At 42.2% G+C, this 27,603-nt stretch overlaps 2 protein-coding genes across 6 annotated transcripts; both read right to left on the bottom strand.

Annotated features, from left to right (window-relative positions):
* Positions 1-14,216: 14,216 nt before the first annotated feature.
* LOC113995575 (ADP ribosylation factor like GTPase 14 effector protein) lies at positions 14,217-21,777 on the bottom strand. Of its 5 annotated transcripts, none has more exons than XM_039390500.1 (6): positions 21,685-21,767; positions 21,422-21,530; positions 21,117-21,315; positions 17,756-18,244; positions 16,707-16,837; positions 14,217-15,777 (listed from the first exon to the last, which is right to left on the bottom strand). In XM_039390500.1, exons 4-6 carry the CDS (start codon positions 18,176-18,178, stop codon positions 15,549-15,551), a joined length of 783 nt encoding a protein of 260 aa, XP_039246434.1. In that variant the 5' UTR covers positions 18,179-18,244; positions 21,117-21,315; positions 21,422-21,530; positions 21,685-21,767; the 3' UTR covers positions 14,217-15,548. The 5 variants fall into 5 exon arrangements, with proteins under 5 accessions (XP_039246434.1, XP_039246438.1, XP_039246437.1 ...); XM_039390504.1 differs by having other exon boundaries at positions 21,104-21,315; XM_039390503.1 differs by lacking the exon at positions 21,117-21,315.
* Positions 21,569-22,801, bottom strand: LOC120325114 (basic salivary proline-rich protein 4-like). The gene has a single exon (XM_039390506.1). It carries the CDS (start codon positions 22,799-22,801, stop codon positions 21,569-21,571), a length of 1,233 nt encoding a protein of 410 aa, XP_039246440.1.
* Positions 22,802-27,603: the final 4,802 nt, after the last annotated feature.

A 27,603-nucleotide genomic window follows, 5' to 3' on the forward strand; every position in this document is an offset into this window, starting at 1 on the left:
TGCTTTGAATAGATGATTCAATCAGCGAGCAGAGAAAGTTGCAAAAATTATATGCAATTTAATGGTGAAACATTTCCATTTTTGAGGCAGCACATTAAATTATGCAGCAGTGCATCAAACTACCTTTCCAGTCAAAGTGACCTCTGGTTAAGGTATATTGAAATAACCTTATTTTATGAAATATTTGTTAGGGGAAAAAATCCCAACACCTGATATACATAGATTTTGCCATTTCAGTGACTTGTCTTACTAAATGAAAGAATACAGCCTTGTAAGTGTTCATTAGCAGCAGAAGCAGTACAGAGATCCACATGTGCAGTTAGTGTGATCACACTGAAGTGCTAAATTACCTAAGCAAGAACTGCAGTGGTAGATTTCTTTTAGAAAAAAGGATGGTCAAGTAGGCACAGGCAGTAAGATTACCTTTAAAATGTTTTACTGTAAACCAAAAATAGCTACCCAGCTTTGGAAAAGAAAGAAAAAGAGAGCGGAGGGGAGGGGGGAAAGAGAGAGAACATAATTTCCAAACCCTTAGCTTATTTTTAATTTATAGTCCTTGGAAAAAAAATAAGTGGATAGCCCAATCATTTATATGCCTGGGCAAAAGCAATACATCTATATAAAAGTACAGTGATATATTTCTGTTGCTAGTTTAATGTGCTGCTCTGTGCCCTGCGTGTTCTGATTCATTGGAGAGCAGCAATCATGTCGACAGGAGCTGTTCTTCAGTTCCCATCAGCGACAACTAAAGGCCAATTCAAGGTTGTGGTGGGGTCATGAATCTAACACAGTCACTGATAGAACAATTTTCCTTCCACATGACACTGCCGGTGGGACAGAGGGAATATACAGCAAGGACTGCTGCAGGTATGTCTTGTTTTCTCATCCTTTCTCTCCTCCCCCCACCCCCTCCCCTTTTTTTGTTTTTAATTTTTGGCCACGGTCTGTGCTGTTAACAAGCAGCCTCTGGGGAAAACAGAATCAGTCAGTGGAAAATAAGAAGAGAGGAAACTTCTAAGCCTTTAAGAAGCCAGCATACTCCTGGCCCCTGTGCAGGGCAACTCAGCAGCACCAGCTCACTGTGAAAGTTGGATCCACCCCAAGACAACACAAGCTGCATATCTGAAGACATGTACAGTCTTATAAAGAAGAAAGATGCTGGACCAAACTCCACAGTGGTTTCACCTCTGGTCCAGCACCCTTTGAGTTAAATAAAGAGACATTTTTATCTGGATGTGACCCCCACCTGAGCTGCTATCCTTACGTGGTGTGAAAATAAGACCTGAATTTTGCCTGACAGCGCTCTTATTTTCATGTGTTGTAACTTGTAGATGATCCTTCCAGGGATCTTGGCACAAGCTATGAACAAGCTGGGGGAAAAAAAAAAGAAAAAACCAGTTCCTGCTATTGTTTCTGCTATATATGTCACTGGGAGAGCAGATTTTGGAGCAGATGAGTATTATTTCATTCTCATGCCATTACTAGTGATCATGAGACCATACTGCCCTAAAATAATCCTCTATGGCAAGGTGCTTGGTTATATTCAATGCTTTGTATTTCCCATCACTCAAAAGCCCAGTGCATATTTGCAGTGGATAAGGATGGGTCCAAGCTTTTCTTACCACCAAATTTGCCTCCCATGTGCATTATGCTCATTCACACCTGGAGCAAGGCCACACTGCAGATTTCTCTGAAAAGGCCACAAGTGAACTTGACCTCACTGAGGCTCCAGTTTCTCCTTCAATGGGTTGAGCACAGAAGGGCTGAAAGAATGGTGATCTTTCCTGTTCATAGGAATGTTGCTCACCAGGGGCATGGGGAGCTCAGGCAGCCTGTGGAGTGAGCCTGCTCACCAGGTCAGTCTTCTCTTTCTGATATAAATGCACCAGGCACAAATGAGCAGAGATGGGAGAGAGGGATCTGCAGCTGCCCAAGGATACAAGGGGAGCCTTGAGAGGAGATCTGCCTCTCTTGAGGCAGATTTCTAGGACATTACCTTCAAAAGAAATTTTGCCATCCTTTTAAAATAAGGGGATTCCCTCCTTGTTTTAAGCAACTTCAAAGCCAGATGAGCCCCAATCTGTCATTTCCCTTTGATCCCCAAGACAATTTCAATGATTGTTTGCATGGAAAGACGAACAGGACCCATTTTAGGTCCTAAACAGGAGGAGAGAACCTAGCATAATTTAGGTCCTCTCCTGCTGAGGTGGCCTTTAAGACCATCAGCATTTCCTGATTTAGCATTAGGAACCTTAAACGCACCTTGACTGCACGTTGGTGTCAGGTTCCTCTCACGAGGACCGTGGGTGTTTGATGAGAATCGTGGGATGGAGCCGGCGCAGACTCAAGCCCTCTGGTGGTGTTATCGAGAGGTGCCGCAGCCAATTCGGGGGGTGTCCCAGTGGCCTCCCTGGAGCCAGCACAGGGGCTCACAGTCAGGTTAGCACCGTGAGCAGGAGCTCAGTGGAGGCTGGGAGGCAGGACCTTGCCCTGAGCACTCCTAAATCCATAGGCAAAGCTGCATGAGGAGGTCGCCCGCTTTTCTGCCGTGGTTGTGTTCGTGGGCAGCAGGATTTAGCTGGATCTGGGAAGCTCCGGACAACCTTCCCAGTCCCAGAGATGATCCCTCTCAGGCTGAAGTGCTTTGGCAAAGCAAGGCCTGAAAAGTGACAGTGGGTCTGTCTGTATGCTGGGGTATAATATAAGGCTTCAGAGCCCAGAGTTATCCCACAGTTACCACCTGCAGATACTAAAATCACAGTGTTTCTGAGAAACGTTGCGGCCAAATTAATGAAACACTCAAATCTAAAATTAACAAAACACATCTAAAAATATAGCTGTAATTTACAACTCCCTTTAATAGAATTTTAGTCCTGCACTTGCAATTGAACTTATTTATAGACAGTGTAAAAAGGGGGAGTGGAAATGTGTATTTATGAGTAGTAAGGAAGGGCTGGAAGTGGAAAGAAGGGCGGCTGTGCAACATTCCTGCTGGCATGCAGGCTTCCCCAACAGCATCCCACCAAGGATGTCAGCTCTTACTCAGTAACTCTCGGGCCCTGCAGCTGTACACAGCTGTGTCTATGTATCCAATGGGTTTTTTTACTCTTGTTTATACTGTTGCAGTTGCTCCTGATCAAACTTGCTGCAGATAAGATCACAGCACACAGTTGAACTCAGAAGTGAAAGCACATGTCGTCATCCTCTTACTGAGCCACTTCCATGTGTGCATGTGCCTGTCACACCTCAGGTGAAGAAAATGGAGGGTCTAAAACCTCCCAAAACTCAGTTTTCAGCCTTTCTTTGGGCAGAATGTTTTACCACATTGGTTTCACTTGTATTAAAAATGCTTCTCTGGAAATTAAAGACTTGGATCTGCCTCATTATTTTAGGTCTGAGCTGGCAACTGAGTTAATATTAAAATGGCACATACACACAAATCACATTTCCTATGTTACAAATAACTGGAGCAAAGCGAATATACCAACATTAATAATTTACCTTATGAGCTTAGCCGTTTTTTATTTTTCTGGAGCTTCCACAAGCAGATTGCCATTTCCTCCAATTTATTCATTATTCAAATTCAGTCAACAGTTTAAAAGAACATATTTACCTACCAGATAGCTTGCATTTTGCTTCCATTTTCACCACTCAGTATTTGTAACAAAGTGTGAGTCACGATCATGTAATTAAATCACATAATATAATTTCTTTTCCTCAGCTAAATCAAAATGTAATACTTCTGGGGAAAAAGTACTGCCAATGTGTCTATAAAAATCAAATTTCTACAAATAGCCTTGTCTATGTCTGAATTTCATTTACATTCATTCTGACTAACAACTCAGCTGCTTAGATGTTTAGCAAATGATCATTAAAACAGGCAGAGCAGCTTTATTTCCCTGCTTCTCTGTAGAGAAAGAAGGGAAATATATTTTCTATCCTTTAGCAATCTTTGGCTTCTTCTGCCACCAGTCTTTCCTTTCCCCCTGCTTCTGCAGGTGCCATTAACAACAAAAAAGGCTACTGACAGCATCTGCCTTTTAGTTGCCTTTTATCCACTTTTGAGCAGCAGCCTTTGGGTTTTTGCAGATCCATGGTGAAAGTGAAAACCAATACTAACCCAAAGAAACCTCAGGAGCAGAACAATAAATCTTCTTTCACTCTTCCCCACAGTTCTTGCTCTGCTTGCATTTTTCTTACCCAAAAAGAACTAGTTTTTTCACCTCATTTTAGTTATTTTTTTGGTAATTTCAAATCATGTTCCTTATTTATTGGGGGGTTAACCAGACATGAAACCTGTACATAGAAGCTTAAAAAGGCACCAAACAGACCTTTGCCACTTCTCCCTATCTTATTTTTAGCTAATCATTCAGGTGCTCCTTGCACTCAGAAGTCCCTACTCTCATGGCTAGACACAATTACTTTCCATGACCACTGAAAAGGCAGCATCCCAAGTCCTTACTATGTACTGTTAATCCAAGGAGAATCCAAGTCTGCCACCTGGGCAGCTCTTCCAGCAAGTCCTACAACAGAAGATCAAGTTCTACCAAAAAGTAATTATTACCTGTGGAATTAGCACGGCAAATATGCAATCCCAGGTGACAGTGGTAAGGAATTGCAGACCTTCCACTGCTAAAGGAGAAATGGTTGCTCTTCAGAAGAGTGAGGTGGGACTCTACAGCCTGACAGAGCTGCCTGGTCAATAGGGTTGTTGTTGGAATCTGTCAGACACCTCCAAAGTCTGTCCCAGGTTCAGCCTGGCACTTTCAGAAGCTGCTGGATTGTAGAATTATAGAATCATGGAATCATAAAATGGTTTGGGTTGAAAGGGACCTTAAAGATCATCTAGTTCCAACTCTCCTACAGTGGGCAGGGACATCTTCCACTAGATCACTTTGCTCAGAGCCCCATCCAACCTGGCCTTAAACACTTCCAGGGATGGGGCATCCACAACTTCTGTGGGCAGCCTGTTCCAGCTCCTCACCACCCTCACAGTAAAGAAAATCATAATGCATGTGTATGATTCAGACATGTGAGACGACTTAACTCCACGGAGGATTTCTGCCAGCTCAGGCTCTGATGCTGCTAAATGAATGTAAAGATTTTAACACCAGTTTGCACGTGTACAGCTCTTAGAAAGGAGCAAAGGCTTTTTCAAAGAAGAACAGAGTTGCAGGGGATGTTTTCTTCTAAATCCATTCTGACTTCTAAATGGCAGCACTCTCTGCATTTTTGGAGGAGACAGAATAGATTTAGAAAGTGGCTGCTTATCGATTTATTGTCTTTATGCTGGACATAGCTTTTTATAGAAGAAAGCAGATACTCAATAATGTTAACTAGTAATGGGAATTGACTTTTCACTAATTGCACAGAACCTGGCATTAATACACTTTAATAGAAAATAGGCTTGTGCACTCCAGATCAATGCAAAAGTTTTTTCTGACTACACTACAGAAAAAGGACTCCAGCAACAACAACACAGTTAAATAAGACATATTTATTTACTTATTATTCCTCCAATTATTGAGATAGGGAAATATCTCCAGGGAACAAAAAAAAAAATGCTCCAACTCTGCTTCTTTTCCACTATTTGTTTGCTCCTTAGGTATCAGTGTTTCCTGGTCTGCTTTTCTGCCCCATTTCCCTTGTTTGTACATAGAGAAGCATTTTTGTCAGTTACAGTGGGATACAGGTAGAAAAACCATCCTGAAAGTAAGGTTGACACGAGAAATAAACTGATTTATCACTTAATCAACACTATAAATATGTATGAAGATTTGTTGTTGTTACTATGATATTTGTTTAAAACACTAATGTTATGAAACAAATTCTCTATATGTCCAGCTTCACCTTCTGGTTTCTCATTAGAGAAGTACAAAGGGGATAAACCTCTTCAGTGTATTTTAGGTGTGTAGCTCCGTGGGGCTTGGCTTGTTCCTGAAGAGACATCATGAGTTTGTGGGGCCCAGCAGAGGAAAGCCAGAGTGCTCAGTCACAAACACTGCATTTTCACCCAAGTGTTGTCACTGCCTTGGAGGAACATTTACTAAAATAAGGCTTGCTCCCATGATGCAGTTAACAGGTAGTTTGCACTACCTGTCAGCCGCCTCCATAAGAAAGTTGAAGACAAACAACACAGGATCAAGACTCAGTCACCACCCCACTGAAACTCTTGCAGAAAATGAGAACATGTACTCTCACAGCAAATAGCGGTTCCAAGTGGAGGAAACGGGAGTCCTGGCCCATTTTAGGCGCTATTACCAGTCCAATAAAGCAGTTAATAATAAAGTATTGCTGGTTTATTTCATACACTTAAATAAAACAGAATGGCAAAACCTTACTAATGATTTGTGACACGGGAGCATTATATCAGACAGGCTTCTGAAGAAAGGCAGGTTTTCCCAGCAGTTTTGGGCTTTTAAAGGGTGAAAGTCCATGACTTTATCTGAATAAAGTTTGAAGCACCCTAACCTTTATAACTACCCTTCCCACAGTCATCAACTACTTTTAGATCCCCCCTTAGCCTTCCCTGAGCTAAGTGAAGAAAAAAACCCCGTTTCCCCGGGCACCAGCAGTGACACGGGGGGGCTGACAGTGCTAATTAGTGCTTTGTGCTAGTTAGTGATGTATGCTTATGTCACGGGAAAATCACTTTTAGCTCCGTGTGGGTCACACAGCTGGCACAACTGGGCTCCTCCTCTGTCTGGCTTCCCACTGAATGGCCCTCGAGATGAGCCAGGGGACAGCATCACTGTGCTTCTCCACACAGGGGCAAAGGCAGCTCTGAAAGAGGAATCCTAAGCTTTTGAAAACTTCTGGCTCCCCACAACACTCCTTATATGAGAGAGCCAAACTGCAGGGGGAAACCCCCTCCAAAGATGAGGGGATATCCCAAAATCCCTCTCTAGGCTGGTCCCGATGGCTCCATCTCTGCTGTGCTTCAGCACAGGAGGATGCAGGAAGGTGGGTGCTCCCTCTGGCAGTGTCTCAGGCTGAGGTGTGCCTTTGCCAGGTGCCTCTGGCAGTGTTTCAGGCTGAAGTGCACCTTTGCCATTTGAAAGGACGGGGAATGTGTTCCTGCAGGCAGCTGAAGGGCCCCCTGGGGATGCAGTACAGATGTATTTGTTTAGTTCAGATTTGGTCCAGGTCACAGAGAGGAAAACCTAGAGCCACATCACCAGTGCCAGGTGTTCTGGGTCACTGGACCCATCTGTGGCAGCAGGAGGTTGCTGTACCTGCTGTTGACTGAGAGTCCACCCACAGACCCACAGCTTTGCTCTGCAGCTCACTCACCACACCAAACCCCTCCTGCTGTGGGGACAACATCCCCTGGCCCTTGGCAGGGCTGCCCTGGAGTGCCAAGATAACATGCTCAGTGAGCAAACCATTGAGAACAACCTAATTATTTTTCTTCTTTATTTTGTTGCTGATAGTTCATCAAAGAAAACAGAACTCAAACTGCAGCCCAGTGCTAAGTATTAGCACTTCACCATGACTACTATTTAAAGGCTTGTTATGATACTGCTTTTTAAACACTACTAATATATTACTAATTAATATCCTATCCTGAAGTGAATTTATAGCATTATTAATCAGTGATTTGTCCCCTTTCCTAGCATGGCAATTTATACACAAAGAGCCACTCTATTTGTAGTGCCAGACATGTAGCTGCTTCTGGATACCTGCAGATACGAGGAGTAACTTGCCCCACAGGAATGTTTTATTTAGTAAGACAGGCCTTCGAAGTGAAAGGGTAACCATTTCTGATCATAACCTTGGCTTTGCACTTCTAGCAATTATCCTTTAATTGCATTACCCTATTTGAAATAGACTTGTAATTGGAAAAAAACAATTTGACGTTCCCTGATGCATACTCTGACATGCATTATTTGCTTTTTATTCAAATATAAGTGTTCTCTATAATGCTATCAAAGACAGGAGAAAAATAAAGCAAAATTGAAATGTCAGTAGCAATTTCTGACATGTGAGAAGCATCACCAACTAGTGCTGGATGGGAAAAATAAAATAGTGAAATTAGTGGAGTCAGAGGGAAGGAGAGATGCAAAGGGGGAAAGAGCTACAGCTCCACTCCTCCAGAAGCTCTCTCTGTTCCACATGGTAGTGTCTCAGTACTGAGCTGGGTACCACCTGTAATTGGGTGATGAATGGGCCTTTCAAAGCACATCGAAGCAGAAGATGCAGAAGGATAATTTCCAGCCTTCCAGTTAACTATTGAATAATTGCTAAGGCCAATACAAGTCAATGAAATGCAGGTCCCCTTTGCTCACACCCCACAGGACAGAACGCACACTTAGGGAGAAAAGCCCACTTCATTCTTGGGCAGATTCAAACAAATCCAGTTGGATCAGTGGCAACATAGACCAAATCACTTGCACCTGGTATTTCTGAGAGGTGAGCTCCAATTAGTTCAATGGGATCAGCTGCATTTACAGTCCTATGTGTTACTGAGTCCTAAATCAGCCTTGGGCCATTTGGAGCACTATGCAGATTAAAATTAAATAAGTTACAGGTACAGTGTTGGTGAGTTAGGTTCTGCCATTCTGCAGCAAAAGTGTTACTTAAAACTAAGGAATCAGGATGTGCTCAGAGAGTACACGAGGAAAACCCTGTTACCCCAGTTTGGGTCGGAGATGCCTGGTTGGGATGGAGTGTGGGCATGTAGAGCTGCATGTTGCAGCTCAGCCTCTTTGGAGGAGAAGAAATTCCAGACATCTTCTGCAGCAACTCCTATGATGGATGTCCTTTGCCAGTGGCCCTGCACCCTCATTTGCTCCAAACCAGGTCTAGCCCAAAATTTTCCTTCAAAAAGTCAGCAGTTCACAGGCAAGGAGTTAACACGGGGGAGTCATAAGGCAGAGGCAGCTGGCACAGACTAGGCTGGATAAATTTGGCCTTTCTGAGGTTTTTGATAAAAGCAAAACCAAACCCACAACACAGTGGGGAAAAAACCTCTTAAAAAAATAAAATTCTTGGTTTGCTTAGAGATATAACCAATTTTGATTAGTGTAAGTTACTGTGCTTTCAACCCAGTTGGTTTATACTGACCACATCCAACAGAAAGTGCATGAAAAGCCATCTGTTCTACTTCTGCAGGTCTGGCTGCTCTGTCCCCTGTCCTGATTCTGAACTCCAAAGGGAAACCCAAATATTTGAGTTCAGATCCAGGCATTTCATAGGGACTTCAGGCTTCTCTAGATATTTAGGGGACAATCCTGTAAAGGCGACCCAACATTTTGCTGTGGGAATCCAACAACAGAATGTGATTTTATTTTAGGTGTACACTGATGGTTGCTCCACAGCTGCCTTCTGCAGTGGCTTCCTAGGACCATAGGATATCAGTCACAATCTCCACTCCTGTTTCCCACTTAACCAGTGAGGTGAATGGTCTCTTTGTCCAAACAGTTCTGTCAGTTCCAGCATTTTTTTGATGCCACATTTCACCTGGGCAGAACCCACATGGTTGCTTGGCTTGCTTACCCCCCTAAGGCATTTCACTCAAGTCACCAGGACTGTTAGGAGGAGCTCACTACTGAGACATGGAACAGTGCAGTGAAATTTAGGGCTCCCTCTGTGCTGCTATGAGGAGCCTGTACAACTTTAAGGAGCTTGGGCAGGTGTATTTAACAGAGTAATCACTCTGATTTTTCTCTTTTCTTAGAGGTTGAACTGAAATTCCCAGGAAGCAGCACGAAGATAACAAATTAAAACTAAGCCAAAATATAATCACCTCTAATTAATAACTATTGAGAAGAGCTGGTCAGAGAAAAGTTTCAGGAACATTGAAATCAGCCCATCTGATTGAAAGCTGATGAGGAAGTCACCTGTTATAAAGCAGGTGGAAAGGAGCAGCTTGGAGGCTTGATGGTGAGGATTTTGGTTTGGTTTTGGTTTTATGCTACAAATGTACAGCAGAAAATAGTTGAAGTTAGAAGAAAACTCATTCTCATCTGGATTATCAGGTACTCTTATGAAGAATTAAATAGAAAATGAAATACTGAATTAAGAAAACTTATTCTACTGAAAGTTAGTAAAATCTGATTTTCTACCTCTAAGCAAAGTAGTTGTGTTAATGGGTTCTTTAGTTTCAGTTTCTCAGATGACTTGAGAGGTCTTAAAAGCTGTGAATGGATCAGGGTCTTTGAATTCCCAGTGATTTCTCTGTGAGGAGTTAAATTCTGATGGTCCTGGTAAGCAGTTTACCTAGGTTGTGCAGCTGATGCTTGCTGATAAATATATATATATATATATGTATTATTTTATTATGTTAAATAATGTTGTCTTCTTCATGGTACTAATTCAGTAGCTGAAATGATCAAGTTAAAATAGGTAGAGCTATCAGTTAAAATGCAAGAACAAATGGAAGAATACTAAGGAGAAAATCAGAAGATGATAGAAGAGAATTGCTTTTACTTCTGGTTGCAGTCCGAGACACTGCACGGACTCTCTGTTTACTCTCTGGAGGTTGTAGCAGATAATGCTGACACCTGTGGGTGAGATGGAGAACTGAGCTTACTGTAATCTAATCGTTAATAATGTCCTAACTAGAGCTTAGAAAAGGAGGTCATTTAGTGTGTGATACAGATCTAATTTGCTGGTGAGCGCAGGTGAAGGGCTGCCAAAGGAAGCTGGGGGAAGAAGAGAAGAATTAGTGCAGCTTTCTCACCACTCAGTCACGGTAGGAGAACCAGGGAAACTTCCCATCCCCAGCTGCCTCTCTTGACTTTTCCTCACCCAACACACCTTATGCTAGGCTGCTTCTGGCTACTGTTGTAGCTACTCTGCTAAAATACTGCCAAACACTGGCAGCAGCACCACTGTGGATGTCAGGAAGTTCCCCGCTAATCAGTGCAGGGCCCTGCTGGGAAGGGGGTTTCTTGGCTGTCCAATACTGAATTTCTGAGGGAATGTTCAGGCAGGAGCTCTGAAACAAGGTTTCACAGCAAAATGCAAATGTACCTGCGAAAACTGTGTTGCTCTCCTCTTAAAGAACTAGGAGTCATCGAGATATTTGGGGGGCTGGTGTGAAGCTCTTAGAAAGTCCCATAAGCAAATCAGCTTCTCTGAAGTGTTCATCTTGTAGTTGAGTCTGCTCTGTCGCAGCCTCATGGATTTGGGTGATACTTCTCTTGTCCCGGGCTTGATTTCTCAGTCTGTCGATGAAATCCTCCCGTTCTGGGGCTGCATCTCTCCCGAGTGCAGCCCGGAGAAGCTCAGGGCCACGTTTGCAGCGAGCTGATGCCCTCTGCTGGGTACCAAGCACTTGGAAAATGTAAAATCCCCTCTTTCAGAGCAGGATACCGGCTTTTGAACACAACTCCTGCAAAGAGGGAACTGCATAGTCTAATTGCAACCGTTCACACCTCCCCACGATGATTTTTAATATGTGTTTGGAGGACAGCTTAGATTTGGAATCTAGTTTCAGTGACTGAATAACAGAAATAGTTCTGGTTATTGCTTCCACATTGCTGAATATTAGGTCCAACTTGTAATTAAAGATCTTCAAATATAATAATTTTAATAAACTGTTCCTCTACTAATAATATGATTTAAAAGCATGTATAACTTGGAGAGAAGTGTTTTGCCTGTTTAAATAAGTTGTCATTAGTATGATATTAACTGGTTAGAAGTCAATATAAAGGTGAATAAAAATTTCAGAATGTTTGCTAAACTTAAAAATATTGGGGAAAAATATCTAGACCGTGAGGGACAAGCTACTGCATGTCAGTACATCCCATATTCCACTGCGAGATCAGTCGAAAAATGCCAAAACTGCATTTATTGAGACATAAATATGACAAAAAAATGTAACTCTAACCTTAGGGGAAAACAAATTAAAACTGGAAATTGTTTATGCTTTTTCATGAGACTGAGAACTCCAAGGCCTTCATGCTGATCCCAGCAAGCTGGAATGTTTCTGTCACTTAAGAAGTGACAGAACACCTCTGTGCAGTATTGTCACTATGGGGTTTCAGTGAGAGCTTTTGTGCAGTTGTCTGTTGGCCCACTGTGGCTAATATGGGTAATGCCTACAAGAAAAGGCTAAAAAGAACATTAAAACAGGTCTAAAATAAGTAAAAAATTATTTAGTCACCTTAATAGTTTTCTTCTTTTCTCATAGAAGCTTTAATTCTGACTCCTGGATTTATAAAATCACATTTTTTTTGTGTAGGTCTGTCCACTTTTTGCTGTTTCTTATGTCTTGAATAGTCAGCCAAAAGATTAAAAAGTTAGGAGCTGTCTTATGTTAGTTAGTAAACTTATGATTTTAATTAATTAAAAGACAAAGCACAAATTTGGTTAAGGTTATAATGTATCTCCCAAAGATAAATGCCTTTTTGTAGCATAATGCTGAAAATGTTAATATAAACCCTCTCTGAGTTAATTACCTGGCTGTACTATATTGTTGAGTATTAAACAAAAATAATCCCAGGGGTTATTTAATTGGTTTTAAACTTTCAGCTCCACAAAAGGGCACATCCTGTCTTGGGTATGACCACAGGGTTGTGTGGTAGCACTGACTTTAGAAGATGTAAATTTGGCTATTTTCTAAACTTGATGTGAAATTTGCTCTGTGTGAGAAAGAAACCAAAACAATCCTTAACACTGAACTCACAAGATCACAATTCTGGAGCTTCTGTTCAATAAACTCAAATTGACCCACGGGATATGTATTATTCACAAACCAGAGTCTTTCACTGTCATTGATTTTTGCCTTTTAAATATGTAAACTTTGGCTAGGCAACAATTTTTGCAGTCAATACCAAAAGGAAAGTTTTAACACGGCCGCTGAGGTGTATCTGCAGTTGGCTTTTCTCTTCACTGCATGCAGAGTTTAAAGTGGTCATGAGACCTGAATTATTGGATGGCATGGAAAGCAGTTGTTTAACAGGCTTAGTTGTAGAGTAATTCTGAAAGATGGGGAAGTACACATCTAAAGTGATTGCACATGATAGCTTGTGTGGTGTTTATAAAAATATATAGAAAAAAACCTGAAGAAATTCACAGCTGTAAGCATTTTAAAATCTAGCATGATGGCAAAGCTTGACTTGCAACAATGTCTTTTAACAGAAAAATAGATGAGGGGCACATGGAACTGTATAAAACCACACTGTTGAACTTAATTACACACTACAGCCTAGGCATGATAAAGAAATGCAGCTAAATTGAAATGCCCTAAATATGTTAAGAAGGTAAGTGAGCAGCCCAAACCACAAAGTTGGGCTTTTTACTAGGAGAAAAAACCCCTATGTGTCCTGTAGCCACTATAATAATCAACAGTACCCAGTACTTGACCCAAGTTTTTAGTCAAACAACAGTCCTATGCATTTTGTTAGGAAACAAGCTGAGTGATTTATTTGGGAAAATATTGATTGCTATTGCACCTGTAAAACGAGGGACTGGATATACCAACTTTGCAGAGACTCAGTGGAGTTGGAGAAACATAGTTCTAATAATGGGATCACAGAATCACAGAATATGCTGAGTTGGAAGGGACCCACAAGGATCATCAAGTCCAACTCTTGGCCCTGCACAGCACCATCCTCAAGAGTCTGAGAGTGTTGTCCAAACCCTTCTTGAACTCTGTCAGCCTTGGTGCTGTGCCCACTGCCCTGGGGAGCCTGTTCAGTGCCCAACCACCCTCTGGGGGAAGAACCCTTTTCTAATATCCAACCTAAACTTCCCCTAATGCTCTAGGCAACTTAAGTTACTGGTAATTCCTGAATCCAAAATCTAGATGTGGACTTTAAGTGTTAAGTTACATTCATCACATACTTGGAAAGCTGTTAAGTTCATTAAGAATGGGTGCTGCTGACTCTGGTCTAATTAAAAATAATAATAAATACACATAAGTGACAAGACTGGACCAGTTTTTACCCTCCCACATTCAGGGAGGTTATTTATTTATACTTTCACCTATTTCAAAAAGTTGCTTGAGAGATGAAGCAGTTCCAAACATGGGTCAAGTGCACAAGATTTACTGCTGTGTCAGGATAACCATGCTCTGTACTCAACAAAGTAAAATGTATTAAATGCCACTGGCATGTAAGGGAAGCCATGGCTCTTACTCAGTTGTGGTGCTGCCATCTAGAAAAGTGTAGTGTGTGGCCCTCCCTAAAACTCCCATCATGTTTCTTGTGATAAATGTGGCTGGAATACAAGGCCAAGGAGACATCCATTGGGATAAGAGCCAATACTCAGACCAAACAAAAAGGAAGTCTGTTTATTTTTATAACAGATTTAACAAAAATGTAGTATAAGTTGGTGCTTACACTCTGCTAGGACCAGCAGATGTCAGTACAACTCAAAGCAACTTTGGATTTTGGTGATGCAATGTTCATGACACTTACCAGAGAAGAAAATATGCTGAAGAAATAGAAAGATTATACAACTTCACCAAGTAAGTCTTTAGAAATCAACACTTAACAGTATTCTTGAATAAATGTGACAAATAAAACATGCAGATCTTCCAAGTCTAGCACAGAAATAGGAAATTTATTCAAAATGCAACAAAAATAGCAAGAATAACAATATTACTAAGATTTCACTTGTAAAATCTCTTTTCCATAAACCTTGTTATATCATAAGAGGTTAATACTCTGAGGACAGATAATGTATCAACTAAAGATAATTTCAATTTGACTGTGGGTTTTTTTGTAACAGTCTAGATATCCTTGGTGTGGGAACAGAAACTCAAATTTATTTCAGCTGCATATAAACCTTCACCTTAAAAACAAGTAAAAAGAGGAAAAGAAAGGGTAGAGGGCTGTTGGACTATTAGTTCAGTCCAATTACAGACTGATAACAAACAGAGCAAAATTATTTTCACTGTATTACACAGAAACCAACAAAATAATAACTTTTGTGCCATAATTAATACTTTAATATATTTTACAATGCCTTGGCAGTTTAATTTCAGTATTTTAACAGTGAGGCTTGAATTAATAAGGACAACTTGATCTCAAATCCCAGTAGCCTGCATGAGATCTGAACACTTAAATGCTTTTGAATCCTTTCCAAGTGGACAGGATTGGATTAATCAGATTAATCAGATACTCTATAGTAAAGATGCAGCATTCACTATTAATACTGGAGAGAGCTTTATTAACACTGCATGTAAAGTAATTAAGAAATTTCAGTATTTCACATAAAACAGATAAAACCCATGAGATCCTGATCTGGAGAAGGAAAAAATGAGGGATACATGGAGATGGTACTTTCATGAAACAACAGTGAGTGGCTCAGGATAGATCACTAAGATTTAGCACCTTGTGTTTAAATACAGTGATTGTTCAGTAGAATCCTACCTGGATGACTAAAAAGCCTGAATGCAATGCAGAATGAAGCGTGAAGAGAGAGCAGCACAATTATCTCCATAATCATATGGAAAATGATTGTGAAAGTGAGTACATTAATCTTGCGGATTGTCACAAATTCCAACGGCTTTCATTAAATTACTAAATGATGAATGTGCCGTGTTTAACCGAAGCGTGGAATACATACTCAGGATTAAATAATGCACACATGCACTAACCAACATGCTTATTTCTGATTATTTCCCCCCCTTCTATCTCGATTTGCTCGTAGAGCCACTTGCGGTCACAGCGACATTCCGCCCCACACTTGTTGGAGCCGCACTTGGGACAAGTATAGAAACATCCCAGGCAATCTTCGTCCAGGCAGTCACAGAGGTCCATCCCACTGTAAAGCAGCAGCCCCTGGCTGTCATAGACTTTGCTCTTGGCTGGTATAACTTGCCTGGATAACGAAAAACGACAGTTATTTCCGTGTCAAAATCCACTTCTTTTGAGGCCAAGCTGCTAAATTTGGGGAGGGGAGTTTGCTTTCTTCAGGTGTCCGTTTCAGCGCTGTTAATTTAAAAGACGTGCCTACCCTACTGTATTTGACAACCTTTCTCAGCCCTAATTGTATTCCCACTGTGTGCCCAAACTAAGCAGAAGCAACAAATGGAGAGGAAAACGATGTGCAGTTGGTGAGCGGCACATCCAGTGTCTGTCTTGTGAGTTTAAACTTGGGTGGAGAACAGGGGCAAGGCATTAATGTGATAATTACTGCGTGCTTTAACAAATATTGTACGACTATTTAAAGCTGAAACTTCTACCATTCTTCTATTAGCACAAGACTGGTCCAAAGTTTTAGTGGAAAATAACAAAGTTCAACTTTCCTCTTTAGAAAAATTTGATTTTTTTTTTTTTTAAAAATCAATCACATTAGAAGGTTATAACTTAATCTAGTACTGTCCAACATGGATGCTAACTTTGTTCTTTAAAAGGAAGGCAAGGTCCTAACCTGCACACTTCTGTTTACCAAGTGTAGTTACTGAGCTTACTGAAAGATAATTCCAATATTTTAAGTGTAGTCTAACATATTCAAATTTAGCCTATCATCAGAATTTTAGCTTATGCATAAATTAATAGCTACATCTATGATCTGTGTAGTATTGTCATGCCTCACAAACACTTGTTTATATTCTAATTGCCTGAAATATTGCTTGTATGCCAACCTTTTATCTTCTGGTTTGTTTATCCCAAGAATGAGAGTGAGCTTTAGCAACCCATAAACACACAAAGACCCACAAAGATAATGTTGAATGCTACAGAGACACTGACCATAGAGGATACTTTATTCTGAAATGAAAGATAATGTAAATACAGCAAACAGATTACCTGTCTGAATTAAATGCTGCAATTTTTGATTGCAGCCTTCTTTTTTCCCTCTTACTGGTCTCAGGAGTGAACTCAGTCTGTCGCCCTGGATTAGCAAACTGCAGAGACTTTAAAGCCTTGGCTGTACGTCCCTGAGGAAAGACAGAAAATGGCCTTTAATTATAAATACAAATCTACATTCTTAAGAAAATGTCCAGTCAAGCCATGATATTGTAATAACCCAGGTGAATTCTTGACCTAGGACTCTTAAGTCTTAAAATATTTATGCTAGAGAACTATACCGGTCTCAGAACTCAGCAATACAAGCTTTGTAGTAGCAGTTCTAATCAATGCTTTCAAATTTCACTCCTATCAGCCTCCTAATCATACTGACACGTAACTGAAAAATACAGCTGTGCAACAGTTCCTACAGTGCAGTTCTGCTCTGCTCAGGGCATGTGTGGAGGAGCTCTTTGGTATGGTTGCCCCTGCTCCTGATGATCTGTGTACAGCAATGCACCAGCTGTATTCTGAGCTCAGCACTATCCTCCCACACCAGTTCATTACTGCCCCTGACCAAACACCGTGGCCTTCACAGCCCAGACACCACAACCAGAGTACACTTAATTCACCTCAATGCAGGCTCATTTGGTAATGAACTGCTAGAAAAAATTGCCCTTTTTTTTTTTTTTTTTTTTTTTTTTTTCAACTGAAGAGACATCCCTAGAAACAACTTTTGCAGTGTTCAGTTTGTTGTTTGCAAGACTTGAAGAACAGCTTAAAATACCAGAAGCAGTCTGGTATTTACATGAACTTATGAGTTGTAAGTCACACTAGTAAACAAAATTTTTCAGATTTTTAAAGGCCATAATATTTAATTAGAGAAGAGGACTTTTAAGGTCCTCCAAATAAAGGTTTAAATACAGTAAACTCCCCCATATCTAAAAGACTACATCCTTTCTTATTTCTATCATAAAAAAATTAATTTTTTATGTAGTAGTTGTACAAAGCCCAATTCCAACAGCTTGCAGGACTTAGGGGGGGGTGGGAAAACTGATCCACATACGTACGTCTGGATCAAGTTTTCTTCTTTGTCGCTCTTCGGGTTCAACATCCACGCTTCCATTTATTATCTGCATACATTTGGGACACAACTTCCAACCAGGTACAAACTGCCTCCCAAACTTGGCACTGAGAAAAGCTGCATCATCCATATCGATGGCTCGTAAGTTTTTCTTGGACAGTTTTCTGTGTATGTTGAAGGGGTCACAACATGATTTCTGCAAGTCTTCGAATCTCTCAATGTAAATTTTCGCATGGTGGAAGCAGATCGTGTTGTTCTCTGAAAGGGTTATTCCAGTCCTAAGCTGGAGCAACAGCAGGTCAGATGAGGATACATCTTGTTTAGTCTTGAAGCCAGTGTGACGGGTGTAATAGGTCTTATGGCACTCATTGGTAGCTTGAAGCTGAACTCCAACTGAACAAGGATCCATTTTACTTTATCAGAACAACTTATTGCACTTATTTTGAGTTCTTTAGGAGTTTCTATGAAGGTCACCCTAGAGGAAGAATTAAAATCAATTAGATTTGCACTGCAAACTTTTATCCATAAGCTTGACATATAGGGTTTAAGTAATTTAACAAACATGTAAAGAAATTATAGCCTCCTAGTCTAGATAAGCTTAAAAAGACATTACATTTATTCTGGAATTAAACCATGCATCTCATCTTCCTTTTAGAGGCACTTTTTCCCAGCTAAAATAAGCATCTATTCAAAATGTTTAGCAGCATTACTTTCACAAAAACAATTTGGGAGCAAGGTATGAGGTGGATGAATTGTACAGACAGCAGCCTGCTCTGGTCAGGGCCCCCTCTCTTGGCACAATCCCTGCTAGTCTAGACCAGTTGTTCAGATTGTCCACAGGAAGAGACTGCTGATGGCTAAACAACTGAAAACAATCCTGGTAGTTTCTAAGGGGGGAAAAAAGGCTGCTGAAGGTAGGCTGCACAGGCTGGCTGATGTCAGTCAGCAATTCCCATCCGGCAGTGCTCTCCTGTGTGTTCCTCCCCTGTGTACCAGGTGCAAGTCAACACACTGAATCAACCTGAGCCTCTTCAAGAACCAGTCTGGGGTGGGCACAAAGATTGGTGGTTCTAGATGCGTGCAGTTTTTGTGGCCATTGTGTGCAGCTCCCTGCAGCTGCGTGCTGTGTGTGTCTGATGTAAATACTGGGCAGTTATTTAAACACTAATTCAGGCACAAAACACGAAGTGAGCTGTTGCAGACTGGTCTCACACCCAGGCCAAAGTCTGTTGCTAATCCAATACCAGCCCTAACACATAAGAGCCTGAACCCACCTTACATTCTTTTCTACTGCAACATAGAGAACAAATTTCTACCGAAAGAAAGGAATCATGTGCTCTCAAATCCTCCAGGAACCCTAAGTACAATGAGTTCAGCCTAACTGGGATGTTCATGTTCACCCACACACTACTCTGCAAAAGGGAAAAAACAGACAAACAAAAAAGCAATGTACTGGGTTTGTCTGGGATAGAGTGTAATTCTTCACAGTATATGGTATGGGGCTGTGTTTTGGATTTGTGACCACAACAGTGCTGATAACCTGGTGATATTTTAGCTAATGCTGAGCAGTGCTTACAGTGTCACCACATTTTCTGCCTCCCACCCCACTAGTGAGGGGCTGGTAGGGGGCACAAGAAGTTGGGAGGGACCAGAACCAGGACAGCTGATCCCAAGTGACGTTCCAGACCACATGGCCTTGTGCTCTGCAGTGAAGTGGAGGTTGGTGGGGAGGGGTTGCTGCTCTGGGAATGGCTGAGCATTGCTCAACTGGAGGTGAGCAATTGTTTCCACTTGCATTGCTTGGTTTTTCTCGGGTTTTACTTTCTGCTCTCTTTTGGTTTTCCTTTTATTTCCCTTAAACCATTTTTTTTTTAAAAATTTCTTTTAATTATTGAGCTGTTTTTATGTCAACCCACAACTTTGTCACTTTTACCCTTCTGATCCTCCCCCTACTGTGGGGGGAGTGTGGTGTTTAGTTGCCAGCTGGGGTTAAGCCACAACAGACACATTTGTTCTAACCACTGAACAGGGTAATATGGCCTTTTAATCAATCAAAGTATCAGCCAGTTGTCTAATGGACAAGAGTCCTGAGATGCTACTTTCAATAAAATGAAAGCAAATAGCATCAGGCACAATCTAATGACACGAAATGTGTAAGTTTAGCCAATATACAGAAACATGAACACAGCAGTGCAAGAGTTTGAAAGAGAACAGTAAGTTCATATGATTTTTAAAATTAATCTGAGAAGCCACTGGTTTTCGGAGCAGAAATCCACTTTGGATTTTAATACTTCAGTTTTTTTCAAACAGATGTGTATGTCTGAGGAAATCACACAACACATTTCCATACATTAAACGGCATGGGCAGTAATTTAAAAGTCTTGTATAGGACATGGTATTGTCTACTGACTTAGCTGATGCAAATATAAATGATATGCTGGGTTCTACTCAGGCTAGTAAACTTGTCTTGAAGTGTAATTTTATATCTAATTTGAGACAGAACTGAGTATAACCAAGCAATTATTTTTAAATAAGTTTTCTCAGCCCATTGTTAAGAATGCTCCACCTTTCACATTTAAATTAAAGCAATGATAATAGAGGCACAAGGAGCTCCAAGTGTAGAGGCACATTGTTATAAACCTGTGAGTCTGCAGAAAAGGGAGTGTTTCATTCTGAAAGCAATGAAAACTTGGTTCTGTTTTTTTTGCAAGTGATCTGAAAGTACAAAGACTTAAGTATTCTAATACCTAACACTAATTTCTCAGGTCAAAACCTAAATCTTTTATTTTCAGAGCTAGAACTAATCCAGTCCTAAATTACCAGGCTATCTGAGCATTTCTTCACTCCAATTTCTGTATGCTGAGCTAACTCCTGAAGTTTCGAGCTTTTCAGATCTGCACTGACTAATACAAATAAGAAGTAAAGAGTAGACGTCAATCAAATTAGAAAAATTCTTATTTTCAGTGTCTGCTGAGCACTAAGTTTTACTACATAAAAGTTCCAGTGCCCTTGCCTATTTATACACTTTTACTGCAGCACTGACTTGGTATGATTTTTTTTTTAAATCTTTTTATAAAAGACCAGCTATCAAACCTACAGGGTATGCACCAAACTCACCTCAGGTGCTAACATGTACTTTTGACTGATTCCCGCCGTGCGAGGCGGGGTTTGCGTGCGTGGCTGAAACACACGAGGCCAACACAGAAGCGATGACCCGAATTTCAAAATTCCCGGACGCATTATAAGTCAGAACTTTCGGAAGACGTCCTTGTTAAGAAACCCAACTAGTCTCCCAAGGAAAAATCCCCCCCAAAAATAGCTGTTGCAATGCTACCCTGGGCAGGCACCTGCGGTGACAGCTGACTGCACTGCGTGACGAGCCCTGTACTGAACTGAGGGAGGGCACACCGGGCCCATCGGTTTGCTCGAATGACACCGTGCTGGGGGATGTAAAGTTACGCCTCTCATCCGCTTCGCCCGCAGGAATTCCTGGTGGAAGCCTCACCGCATTTCCCCGCCCTTGGGAGGGGCACGCAGCTGCTGTTCCTTGGTGGAAACAGGAAGGAGCTTAAAGCAAAGCAAAACAAAACAAACAAACAAACAAACAAAAGAACCCGACCCGCACTGCTAAGACGAAGGTTTGCGTTCGCACCTGTGGAGTCGATAATCGGCGCTCACGGCACCGACCGCGGCCGCCCGGGGCAGAGGGAGCGGAGCGCCCGTGCTCGGCAGGGATCCAGCACGGGCCTCCCGGGTTCCTGCTGCCGGCGGAAACGTGGGATGGGGAGAAAAGGGGGGGTTACACGGGCGGTACGAGCAGCCCCAGGGAAAGCGGGGCCCGGCCGCCCCGCGGGGCCTCGCACGGCACCGCCCCGGCCCGGCCCTCCCGCTGCTCCCCCCGGGCGGCCCCGGTACCTGTCCGTGGGTCCGGTCCCGCCGTCCCGCTCCCCGTCCCCGGGCTCCGTGCCCCGCTGGCGGCGACCATGAACCGCCCTCCCTCAGCATGGCGGCGCTTCCGGGCGGGCGGCGGCGGCAGCGGCCCCTGTCGGGGCGGAGGAGAGGCGGGAGGGAGGGCGGTGGGGGGGGAAGGATGCGTGCCCTCCTCGGGAATGAGCTCTGCCTTCCCCGGGAGTGACCTCTGCCTTCCCCGGGAATGACCCGTGCCCTCCTCGGGAATGAGCTCTGCCTTCCCCGGGAGTGACCCGTGCCCTCCTCGGGAATGAGCTCTGCCTTCCCCGGGAGTGACCTCTGCCTTCCCCGGGAGTGACCTCTGCCTTCCCCGGGAGTGACCTCTGCCTTCCCCGGGAGTGACCTCTGCCTTCCCCGGGAACGACCTGTGCCTTCCCCGGGAACGACCTGTGCCTTCCCCGGGAGTGACCTCTGCCTTCCCCGGGAACGACCTGTGCCTTCCCCGGGAACGACCTGTGCCTTCCCCGGGAGTGACCTCTGCCTTCCCCGGGAGTGACCTCTGCCTTCCCCGGGAGTGACCTCTGCCTTCCCCGGGAACGACCTCTGCCTTCCCCGGGAGTGACCTCTGCCTTCCCCGGGAATGACCCGTGCCCTCCCCGGGAACGACCTCTGCCTTCCCCGGGAGTGACCTCTGCCTTCCCCGACCCGTGAAGTGACCCGTGCCCTGCCTCGGGAATGACCCGCGCCTGCCTCCCCGGGAATGACCTGCCTTCCCCGGGAATGACCTCTGCCTTCCCCGGGAGTGACCTCTGCCTTCCCCGGGAGTGACCTCTGCCTTCCCCGGGAATGACCCGTGCCCTCCCCGGGAATGACCCGTGCCCTCCCCGGGAATGACCCGTGCCCTCTCCGGGAATGACCTCTGCCTTCCCCAGGAATGACCTCTGCCTTCCCCGGGAATGACCCGTGCCTTCCCCGGGAATGACCCGTGCCCTCCCCGGGAGCGATCTCTGCCTTCCCCCGCAGTGACCTGTGCCTTCCCCGGGAATGACCTGTGCCTTCCCCAGCAGTGATCTCCATGCCTTCCCTGGGAATGACCTGTGCCTTCCCCAGCAGTGATCTCCATGCCTTCGCCGGGAACGACCCGTGCCCTCCCTGGGAATGACCTCTGCCATCCCCGAGAGTGACCTCTGCCTTCCCCGGGAATGACCCGTGCCCTCTCCAGCAGTGATCTCCATGCCTTCCTCGGGAATGACCGGTGTTCGCCCTGTGGGAAAAATTCCTCTTTTAAATTTAGAAAGATGGCATAAAGTCATGAAACTAAAGAATTTATTCAGCGTGCCGGGTCTAGTCTCACACCGAGTTTTTAGGGGAGAAAGACCCTTTGGATTTAAATACCACACATTTTGTAGTTCCACCCTTATTCAGATAAGTTTAATATATTCATTTTTGCCTAAAAAGGTTTCTTTTCTCTGAAAAGGGACATTCCCTTTCTTCTGATTGGCTGCAAGGTGTCCTCTGTCAAAAACAATGGATCTTCCTTTGTTCTTAGCCCAAAGAGAGAGAAGAAACCCCTGTGTACAAAACTTCCACATGGCCTTGAAAGATTTTAATTTTTAAGAACTTTTATATTTCTCTTATCCGGCCGAAAAAGACCCTGACACCCAGTTCCATTTGGAACTTGGATATCTTGCAACTTCACGATGCACCTATGTATATAAAAATTGTATTTTATCTCTCATATCCCCAGGTCCCACAGACAGTATTTCACACACGCTCCCCCCTCCCGGCCCCAAAATCAGCACTGCTGAAGCTGTTATTTGTTTTAAATAAAACAAAATCCTCGCAAATCTGCTGTTTCATTTAACGGGAAAAACCCAACACAGTCTTTTAGTCACTAGAATTGTCACTCAAAAGTCTGTTACTCTTTCTGTTTGTTTGTTTGAGAGTTTGTTTTTTTGTTTTTTTTTTGTTTTTTTAGTTCTATAACGTGTTGAGCAGGTGCCTGGATGTGGCACCAGGTGATGTAGTTTAGGGGTTACAGTGGTGGTGGTGCTGGGCTGATGGTTGGGCTGGATGGTCTTGAAGGTGTTTTCCAGCCTTGATGATCCCATGAATGTCTTCAGAACAATGGACTTCTCAAGCAGTAGTTGAAGAATTGGTGGCATCATTGTCTTAAAGGCCTGTGGAGGTGAGAAATTATTTTATACTTGCTTCAGGAGATACCCAGAAGGCTAAAGCACAGGAATATAAAGCTTTAATGGCAATGTGACAGTAACAGTAAGTAGGCTGTGCCATTTTCTGTTTCTCCATCTGACCATTAAAGAAAACCATTATAAATTCCGTGTTTATTGCTTAGGTCATACGTTGGCTCAGTGATGACAAAGAGACTGTGAGGAGCTATCATTCAAGAGGGTTTCAATAAGGCTGCTTCTTCTGACTGGTGTTGCTTAGGATGAAATGTGTGGAGTTAATGAAGGGGAATAATTCATGAGAGGAGACACTCGAGATACAGGTTGTGACATCAATTTGTACTAAATAAATGTAGGAAGAGCAGTGAGGTGTGTGTATTCACTTTTTCAGAGTTAGTGTCAATCTGTGAGGCTGATTGTATAGGGCTAGGTTCAGGGTTCAGGTTATCTGGGAATTAACTTGTAACAAGTCTGCCATCCATGGATTTAGACAGGTTTTGGTTGATCAGTTAGCTTTTATCTATGTAAATGGAATGGTGCCTAATGAGGGAGAACTTTGGGGTTTAGAGTAAAAGGATTTTAGATATGACAGATGAAAGGTAACAGGATCATGAGCTATAGTAGATGTGGTAAAAATATTCTCATATATTCTGGTAATACTGGACAGCAATTTAAATTTATTTCTCTGCCAATGCAGGTTGACTCCATATGCCATTTTCATTCATAAGGGCATCTGGAATCTGTCAAAGCTTGTGCTACAGAGGAATATGTATGTCAAGGTAATTTTTAGTGGATTTTGTGTTGAAAAGTAGCTGAAGTCATACTCTCTGTACCCAAATTTGTTGTGCTCACTAAGTTTCAGTGCTCAGTGTGTGCCTCAGTTCACTCATGTGTAAAAACTGTATAAAGCAGTAGTGACACAGATCATCACTTCAAAATTGCTGTGTCTTCCTGTTGCCCTGATTTCCAGAGTTTGAAGCAGTGACAGATTTGTTTCTGATCTGCAAAAAACATTGAGATAAGACTCAGAAGAAAGATGATATTGGAACTGCATTCAATACATCATAAATTCCAGGGAGCTCAGCTCAAATTTCCAAGGTAATCAAGAAAAAATTTTTACAGGAGAAGACTACATGAGAAAGCACGTATAAGTATTTTGATAGTTTTTTTCTGCCAGAAGCTTGGGAGTTTAAGTTTTTCGTAACTTTGCCTGTCATGTGAACACCATAGTTTTAAGACTTTACACCTTATCCATAGAAAACTTCCAAAAATCAGTTTATCTACATAATATCCAGGTAGACTGGTCTAGAAACCAGCAAAATGCTGGGAAGGGTCAGCGACTTGATTTAATTTCTTCAATCAAAGCAAGTTTGAGGATGCTGTTAAATTGTTTTTTTTTTATTAAAGTGAAGCAGATTAAGATACTCCACTACTACAGAATCACTATCTCATGAAGTGTCTCTTCTAAACTTAAGTGTTAAATGGAAATAAAATGTGCATTTTTGGCATATTTGACAAGGAAACCAGCATCTAATGTAGTTTATATTCTAGAAATCCTATTTCTTTTCTTTAAAGTTTTTAGGCAAACATCTCTCTGTGTCTAGCTCCTGATAAACGTCCTGGAACACTAAATAGGCAGAGATGTTGTCTGCTTTGAGTTTTTTTTACTGTTTTCTTTTAAAATATTTTGGTGTACTCTTTCAAAAACGTAAAGTCAGAGATATAGAGAATGATTGTAGCAGGGAAAGGAGGCAGAAAAAGTTTGACAGTTTTGGTATGGACCATTTCACCTAAATGGAAAAAAGAAAACCTTCCATGGAACATCCCAGTAAATTCAGTGTGAAGGGGCAAAATTCTGTGTAAGGAGCAGTTCAGGCATAAGAAATAGGGAGACTCAAGGCAGAAAGGGGACTGTATCACTAGAAAGGATTATTTTGAGTTACTAGGCTCTTTTTAATAAGAAATAAAGATTTGATGAGAGAAATAGGTGACAATTTTGGTTGAAGTGCTAAGATGTATTTGGAAGCTACCACTCTTATAGCTTGTATATTCCCTTATGCTGTGGGAATCACCAGCTCAGGGGACTTCTTTCTTTTGTGACTGAACATACACTCTGAGAGCAAATATTAGCCTGTTTAAATATTGCTTGTGGAACAAAAACATAAGCTTGTAGAAGAGTGAAAGAAAAGGACCTTAGAGAATTTATTTTATTGCCATTAAATTTACGTTGTCCAACTGGTCTTTTCTTTTGTGTTGCCACTTGTTGTCTTGTCTTTACCCTTCACAAAGACCTACAGGCTCATTTGAATGACACCTAAATCAATACATTTTATTACAGATATGGGTAAGTGCTGATTTCATGCTTTTGCCCACACAAACTCAAACACAAGCAAAAAGACATTCACTAAAACACAACGTTGTAAATAAGTACCCTACATGAGCTTTTCCTTGTAGAAAATGTGATGCCAAGTGCTGCATTTTATCTGAAAGTCAGGAACTAATGTCTTGGTACAAACAGCACTGTTTATTTCACACCAAATCTTTAAGTTGTCAAAAGTCTAGATATCATCATAAAACTAATGGAAAAAAAATCTTAAAAAGTACCTTGGGATATTTTGTAGCATGCTGATAAGTTGTTGTTTTTTTTTTTGTAAGATATGGGTATAAGAGTATGAAAATATTGGCTTAAATTACTTTCTGGCTGGGTTGTTGTTTGTTTTTATTCTTATTTGGCAATGTTATAAAGACTTGATTATTTTTTAAATTTGCATTTAAACTTTGACACACACTGTTGAATATTTGGATTCATATCATGCTGCAGTTTTTGAATAATAGAAATAATAGAAATTCTGTCAGGTAGGAAAAAAAATAAAATCCTCTTCAGTAATTTGGTTCTTGCTGTGTCATGATGAGAATCATCTACTTTACTGGCATCTGACTTTGGAATGCCTCTTTGGGAATCTTCTGCCCTTTCCCGGCTGATTCCTTGGTAGTCTTTATAAATTTATTGCCTGGAACATTCTGTCTGTCTGCTCAGTGAGATCTTCCCTTTTTTTTTGTGTTGAGGAGGATTTTGGCTGCTGCTTCCAGTCTGCCCCTCTTGTTTGAGCAGCTTCACAGATGATGTGGCATCACCCTGTTGCTGCACTGTGCTCTTTGCTTTGGGCCTGAAGAGAACGTGCTCAGAAACATGGATGTCTGCTGCCCTTTGGAATTGGTGCAGGCACTCTCTGCCAGGTTTGTATCTCATTAGGAAGTCCCAGCAGACAGCATTTTATTCTAACATTTGTGTCTCAGATGATTTGGGAGTTTTCTTTACCCATCTGTAAAGGTGTTGAATTTATTTCTGATTCAAAAAGCAGGGACATTAGTTTCTGCTGTTCCTAAAAGCAATCTCATTCAGCCTCTTTCTATTCTTACAGAGCACAGACCTAAGACAGCTAATGCCTACTCACTGGTAACAGGTTAGGGTGTTCAAGGAATTTAGGATTTGCCCTTTCTGAAGAAAAATGTCCTCTCCGTGCCTGGCTTGAGGGAAAATGAAGGTTGTTAATCTGACAGTTGGTGAATCAAATAGGGGAAACTGCTGTTTGCTGGTGTATGCTGAATGATTTGTCTATTTATCTGTTACTTCTTTCCAATGCACCCTCAAGTCCAAGGAAGCAAAGGGCTTGAATAATGGATACGTGCCTGTGAGTAGGCATTAGGTTGGAATGTAAGTGTGGGTTTATGGGTC

This window comes from Pipra filicauda, unplaced genomic scaffold (assembly GCF_003945595.2).
Source record: "Pipra filicauda isolate LSUMZ 115617 unplaced genomic scaffold, ASM394559v2 scaffold82_size2718185_pilon, whole genome shotgun sequence".
Taxonomy (NCBI): Eukaryota; Metazoa; Chordata; class Aves; order Passeriformes; family Pipridae; genus Pipra; species Pipra filicauda.

Excerpts from the sequence above, each read along its gene's own strand:
- LOC113995575 (XM_027735750.2), bottom strand. The coding sequence starts at position 18,178 with ATGGATCCTTGTTCAGTTGGAGTTCAGCTTCAAGCTACCAATGAGTGC. Across the intron at positions 16,838-17,755 it reads GAAGAAAACTTGATCCAGAC|GGACGTACAGCCAAGGCTTT; the intron begins GTACGTATGTGG and ends GTCTTTCCTCAG. Across the intron at positions 15,778-16,706 it reads GCAGCATTTAATTCAGACAG|GCAAGTTATACCAGCCAAGA; the intron begins GTAATCTGTTTG and ends TTCGTTATCCAG.
- LOC120325114 (XM_039390506.1), bottom strand. The coding sequence starts at position 22,801 with ATGGAGATCACTGCTGGGGAAGGCACAGGTCATTCCCAGGGAAGGCAT.